This window comes from Lissotriton vulgaris, chromosome 12 (assembly GCF_964263255.1).
Source record: "Lissotriton vulgaris chromosome 12, aLisVul1.2, whole genome shotgun sequence".
In the NCBI taxonomy this organism is placed as follows: Eukaryota; Metazoa; Chordata; class Amphibia; order Caudata; family Salamandridae; genus Lissotriton; species Lissotriton vulgaris.
In genome coordinates this window covers 124,773,941-124,780,741 of record NC_141700.1, presented here as the reverse complement: position 1 = coordinate 124,780,741, position 6,801 = coordinate 124,773,941, and the positions used below count along the sequence as shown (strand labels likewise).

At 44.9% G+C, this 6,801-nt stretch overlaps 1 protein-coding gene across 1 annotated transcript in view; it reads left to right on the top strand.

Annotated features, from left to right (window-relative positions):
* The first annotated feature begins 473 nt into the window (after positions 1-473).
* The window catches only part of HAX1 (HCLS1 associated protein X-1), a 42,524-nt gene continuing 36,196 nt past the window's right edge, over positions 474-6,801 (top strand). Inside the window, exon 1 of the mRNA XM_086947501.1 lies at positions 474-676. Within this exon, the coding sequence (XP_086803627.1) occupies positions 627-676 (50 nt within the window). The 5' untranslated portion in view covers positions 474-626. The remainder of the gene's footprint in view (positions 677-6,801) is intronic.

Below are 6,801 nucleotides of genomic sequence, written 5' to 3'. Positions count from 1 at the left end.
GGCTGCCACACAGGAGGGGGGGGGAGGAGTGCATGCACTGGCAGCAACCTGCCAGGCCAGTGCACAACACTTGCATCACCCTCTCTCTTCCTGCCATTGCGCTCCGTGCATCTGAAAGTTTTAAAAAACACGTGCATTTGTGTTTCAAATGTCCGATCCTGCAGCAGCCACTTCCAAAGCCCATAACCCGATTCAATGCCCCATTCTCCCGATTTTTTTTTTAATTCTCCCACTTTGCTCTTCTGAAATGTTGGCATGTATGACCTCTCCTTCTCTGGATCAGTGAACAAGGAACATATTTCATAGAGGCTAAATTTACAGCAGAAGATACATTATTTTAAGCTCGTCCAACTCAAACAGTACGTTTCCGGCGACATAGTGAGGTCGACCGGCTGACCCCTGTTCGGGCTGCACTCAAATCATCATAGGTCGGGCAAGGGTGAGATTTAACGACAGTCGTTACCTCTCGTTTTCCGGCAGTGTGGCAGTTTACGGCATTTGTCCGACTCTGCCTGTCTTCCGGCAGCGTGACAGTTAGGTAGGCTCAGCTGACGCACTGTTGGTTTCGGTGCCCCGGTGGCCTTAAACCGTACCCTTTTCAGTTCCCGAGGGGCGCTGCTTTCACCATGAGCGTGTATGACCAGTTCAGGGGCTTCTTCGGAGTCCCGGGAAGGAGGTAAGAGGCTATACACCCCCGCCCCCATGCAACACTCCTAATGGCGAGTGACCCCAACGGGTCCTCCAACTCTCCTGCTTTTAACGTTCACACCTGACCTTCCCACATACAAAGGGTGTGTGGTTAACTTGTAACCAACTACATACACCGTTGAAAGGAACACTGCTGGCACGCCAGAGCTACATGTAAGGGGTTCCACCCCAAACACACCAACAATAGAGGCAGCAACAGTCCACGCACAGACTGCATCGTCTCACAGGTGTGAACGTGCAAAGGATGTCTTCCGAAGTGAGGAGTAACTGCTCCACCCGAGGGTGGGACAAGCCAGTGTTCACACACCTACAATTGCTTGAACGACCTCCTCTTCTCACATAGAGGGGGTCGTTAACTGCCACTCTACAAGTAGTTGCGCTGGGGCGGTGGTAACTGACACCCCCGTCGGGGGTAGCCGTGCGCTTAACAAATCTCTATAATACAATAATAAATAACTGTTAGAAGGTCCGACTTTCCTGCACCTCGACTAAAGGCGACTATGATTTCTCTCAATCTACAAACGTATATGTTTTTAGACAACACATATTTTTAAAATCAAGTCACATTTGATTGTTGGTTTAAATCATACTGTATAAAAAGTCAGCATATTGTAAATGTATTTATATGGCGCTTACTCTGACGAGACGTTGAAGCACTTTTCGGTGGGTAGCAGGCTACCCCGGAACCCAAAGTAATAGTGGTGGATTAGTATAGGGAAATATAAGATGTTAATTTTAGGCGGTGGACATGTGAGTCTGTTAGGTTGAATAAGATAGATGAGGGAAGAGTTTAGATCAGAGATACTCCACCTGACCTTTGATTTTGTTCCTCTGGTAAACAGCAGCACTGGGCTTCTGTTCACCTGACAGAGCAGGATCATCCATAAAGCTGTGAAATGGGCATATATTATTTACAAGTAAAGTAACGGTAAAACAGCAACTAAGGTGTCCTAGGCACCTTATCTTTAGGAATACCTTTAGTTTTAAAGACATCTTGCACTAAACATGTTAAAACATGGTAAACTCTTTGCAAACTTCAAAAAAGTGTGTTATATTAACCTGCATGAGCGTTTTACCTTAGTAGATCAGATTAAATCAGTGCATTGAGAGACCTTCATTAGCAGTGATCGTTTTAAACATGATCTTGGAGACATTCATTCCACCCCCATTCTGAAAACAATACCATCTGTGAACCAAGAGTCAAGCCATTAGTCCGGTGCACCTTGTGTGTATCCTTTGTTCTTATATAATTGGAACCTTATAGTTTATTAAATAAAACACAAGAGACTGTTTCTATACAGCATACCCCCTGAACTTGTGTATTTCAAAGGGCTCTCATATGTGGTAATGAAGAAAAAGGAGGTAAAGTGAAATTAACTAATTGCATAGGATCACACAGTTTGTTCAAGTGGAGAAGCCAGGACTGATGCCAGGTATTTTTTGGTTTCAAGTTTTGCAATTCAGCCACCAAATGAGAATCTTTCTCTTTCACGTTTTACATTAGAAGGTAATGCTTTGACTTTAATTCTTGGTGCATGAGAATACAGCCTTGGTGACAGACAGAAGTCCACACCACACATCTGCTTCACGTCCCCCTACGCCCTCCTTTCATCACTCTGACCCTTGCCTTGCTAGCATAGGTGCGGCCATCGGGCATGCCACTGACAGTACTTTGTGACCCCCAAGGAAATGTTTGTGAGTACCAATGGTCTATATAGTGTTATTTGGGAGATCGTATTAGTTAGATGAGGTTTGGGATGAGTTAAATGAGGGATAGGGGAGAGAAGAATCTAGAAAGCGTTATTAAAGATCATAATAGTAAAATAAAGTTTGGGGCGAGTCAAGGAGGAATAAAGAAGGGAAGAGTCAAGAAAGGATCTTTGGGAGATCATAGTAGTAAAATGAGGTTTGGGATGAGTTTGAGAGTGGAGATAGAGGATATACTGAGAGAGGTATAGGATGAGACATAGAGTGGTGCATTGAGGGAGCTAGACGTTCCTTCTTTCTTAGGAGTAAAGTAAAACAATATGTAGATGCAGAACTTTATAGAAAGGGTATGCATTTATAAAGGAAAATAATAAAAAGATAAATGATTGTATTGAATAAAATTCCATATGTGCAAGTATGAATAGTAAGTGAGAAATGCAGACCTTTAGGCATTGTACTTATAAGTCAATTAATAAATATATATATATATATATATATATATATATATATATATATATATAATTCCACAACAGGAATCTTGTAGTGACCACAAACAATGAGGTGCGCACCGGGAATATCCTTGTTAGATTTTATTGCCAACACGTTAAAAACACCGGACAGACGCGTTTTTGCATGTTCGCCTTACTCAATCTTGGTGTGGCTCGATTTCATTCTGCCATTGAAAATAAAGGAAACAGAAAAAGGAAGCTATTCACTGTCAGTGAAATCAACAAAGAGCAGAACTTACAATGGTATATTCTTGAGTCGGCCATCTTTGAATGCTTATTGTTTCTTAACAGTATAACCTCATATTCAACTGCAGGTCCAACCATCCTAAATGTCAGTTATTATTCCAACTGTCTTTTCATTGGGATCCCCAATTATAGCAATGATATAAATCAATTCATTATTAAAATTATCTAATTCATGCAAACATAAAGTACATGTTCCTCAACATTTTTCTATTAAGCCCTGGATGGGCAATCATGATTTTATAAATGTTATTCATATTTATTTCCATGATTTGAATATATTTTTTCGGGGTACATGTCCATCGGTTGAATAGGACCATCCTTGATTATTGGTATCAAGCCCTAATTAGAAAGGGTATACATTTATAAAGGAAAATAATAAAAAGATATAAGATTGTCTTGAATAAAGTTCCATTTGTGCAAGTATAGACAGTAATTTAGAAATTCAGACTTTCAGGCGTACGTAAAAGCACATTAATATATATATATATATATATATATATATATATATATATATATATATTGTTTTCCTCAATATATCAATAGTGAATCACTTACAGATATAGTTGTTAAAATTATAGTTACTGTTAGATGGGGACCCGGAGGGTCGGCCGAGAGCAGGGGTAGAGGCCTCCGGTGAGGGCCGTCTCCGGCGATCGTACAGACAAGTAACCCCCCCCCCCCCACAGATGGACACCACACAAGGATGAGTTCAACACACTTTATATACGAATCTTGAGGCAAGGTGATAACGATACAGTGGAACCAGGATACGAGGATCCTGCCAATTCTAGTAGCTGTAGGGGAAAGGGGTAGCGGGACAGTCTTAGGTCCGGTCCGGTACAGGTGCAGCAAGAGGGAAGCTCACAATCCTCGAGCTTGGAGGTCCGCAAAGATGAGCCGCGGCAGCGCCAGCAGGCTAGGTTGATGGTTCACAACGAGGAGGGCTGCGGCAGCGCCAGCAGGCTAGGACGATGGTTAACAACGAGGAGGGCTGCGGCAGCGCCAGCAGGCTAGGACGATGGTTCACAACGAGGAGGGCCGCGGCAGGGCCAGCAGGCTACGAAGATGGTGCACGACGAGAGAGGCTGCGGCAGCGCCAGCAGGCCAAGACGATGGTTCACGTTGAAGATGGCCGCGGCAGCGCCAGCAGGCTTTGGAGATGGTTCACAAGAAAGGGCCGCGGCAGCGCCAGCAGGCCTTCAAGGATGAGTTCCTCACGGTGTCTCTCGACTCCAAGATACAACTGCCTTCCGGCTCTGGAGCTGCCCCAGTTATAGGTCTGGTCTCCTTTGATGTCCGGACCCTCGCACTTGGAGGTCGGGAGGTCTGGGATGAAGGAGTCCAGACACCCAGCAGGGGGGTGGAGCCAGCGCCCGGGGAGGCCGGGGGCGATCGACACCTGGCGGAGGGGAGCCATCGACACTCCTTCTCCCATTGACCTGCCAAGTGGTCTCTTCACGCCCTAGGTGGATGGTGGTGCCTCGATGTCGGGGCCTGGCCAGGCCCAGGGTTGGGGTCGAGCCGAGGCCACGCAGCCTTGTTATCTAGTGTCCAAAGATGGCGGCTGGGCCGGGGCAGTGGTGCTGACGGGGGCCCGGGCCAGCCGATACTGGGGTGTTCGGGGGCTGGAGTTCTGTTGTGGACGGGTCGTGGGTTGCCCCAGCGGGTTGCCGGGATGGTTCTTGTCCTGTATACAGGGAGAGCCGGGGTCCGGGCCCCGCCATGCCGGGAGGGAGCGGGCCTTCCACGCGGCCTGTCCAACAGTTACATATAGTGATAGGTAAATAAAAGAGAGACACAAAACACTACAAGGGCGGGGGGAGCTTTAGAAAAAAGATAGGTCCAGTACCGTTGCTCCTAAGAACTCACTTATAATCACTTGTTGGTAACTGTTCCTAAACAAAGAACCATAACCAACTTGGTTACGTAGAAGAGAAAAAGAGAAGGAAAATAGGCTCTATATGTGGTTCCCAATTGCTGCAGGTGGGGGAATTTCTCCTTTATAAATTAGTGCCCTCACACACACTTGCGAGTGTCATGCTTCATGATCGGGAGTTGCTCCTCGCGGGGGTGGCGCTGCTGTCCTCCACGGGCCCGCAAGAGAGCTCTTTGTCGGAAATCTTTTTAGAAGACGCCGCACTTGTGCATGTGGGTGTGTGGGCCTAAAAGGGGTTAGTGCAGGTGTATTAAAATTAGCCCAAGGGTACCCGGAGGTCAGCTTTTATTCGTAAGTCCGGGAGGTAAGAGTAAAAGAATTATACAGAAGAGGTGGAGCACCTCATAACAAATATCGTAGAGGTCAGAGTATTACTCTGCTGCTCTCAGTTCCCATGTGGGTTTGTGAGTGTGAAAGTTTGTCCGCATGTTTCGCGCTAGGAAATAGGTCCCTAATGGATCCTCGTTCGCTTCGTTAGGACCATGCGGTGTGAAATCCTGAATAAAAATAGGAGCAAGGAAAAGACACCCTATCTTCCTATGATACCTCTATTAAGGTGTAAGTGCGTCATTGTGCTCATAGAAACATCTCAATTGTGTTCCTCTTATTACAGGGTGGAGAAAAAAAACAATAGGAATAGAAGACAAACATATAGAGACAAACATAAGTTATAGTGAATAAGAATCCACATTTAACTTAATTTCAGAAACTGCGTTTGAACTATACCATGCATCTTGTTGCGGCAATTGTGGGAAAAAGTGCCCTTGACATTATCATACTGACACGTGCACGTTTGACAGCATCTGCTGTCTTTATGATTTGTGGAGGTCTCATTCACTGGCCTCGTGTTGCCTGTGCACGTCGTGTTTTTAATGAGCGATTGATTCAAAACACACTCGTTTGCATCGTGGTCACCTCCAGTGTTAATATATGCAAAGCACACTCCACGTGTGAGACGGAAAAAGAGCATAGCTGCCACGAAGTTCTAGGCAGACTTTTACCGTTATAGACCATCATTGTTGCTTAGTGGTTTTTGGCACTATTATTCTTTAAAAATTGTAAAAATCATATCTCCAGGTACCCATAAAGAATTTTTGTCATTTTGGTATTGTTTTGCTTATTGGACTTCACTCTATTTTGCCTGATTCGGTTTGGGATTGTTAATGCTTGGTGTTTTGACTTTATTACTGTGTTAATACGTCATACATACTTTCCACTTTGCCCTGTGTTACGCCTGCCTTCTCTCTACCGCAGCTACTAGGGGGTTTAGCTCAGGTTAATTTAGTGACTGTACGTTTCTCACTGACAAATTAGTTTTATTCTTCCTTGAGGCGGACAACCGCCCACCTCAAATAATCTCTTTCCTACTGTATCCTTTCCCTCCGTCTCACTCAGAACCACCTGGCATTCAGAAAGCAACTTAAAACTTGTACATTCGACAAGTAATTCCCCACCCTTCTTCAAGCGCCTTGAGACCCTCCGGGTATGTAGCGCGCTATATAAATCTTTGACTTGACTTGGAGGTGTAAATATAAACAATCAAGATGAACGTTCTAGCATCTTCGTGGTCTTGGTTTGGCCCATTCTGCTGTGCTCTAGATATTTATTTCTAGTTAGTCAATTTCATGGACATTTTCTGGCTTGGGTTGTAGTCGTTGTAGTTGAAACCATTCTGACCTGCATTAGTAGGAGTAG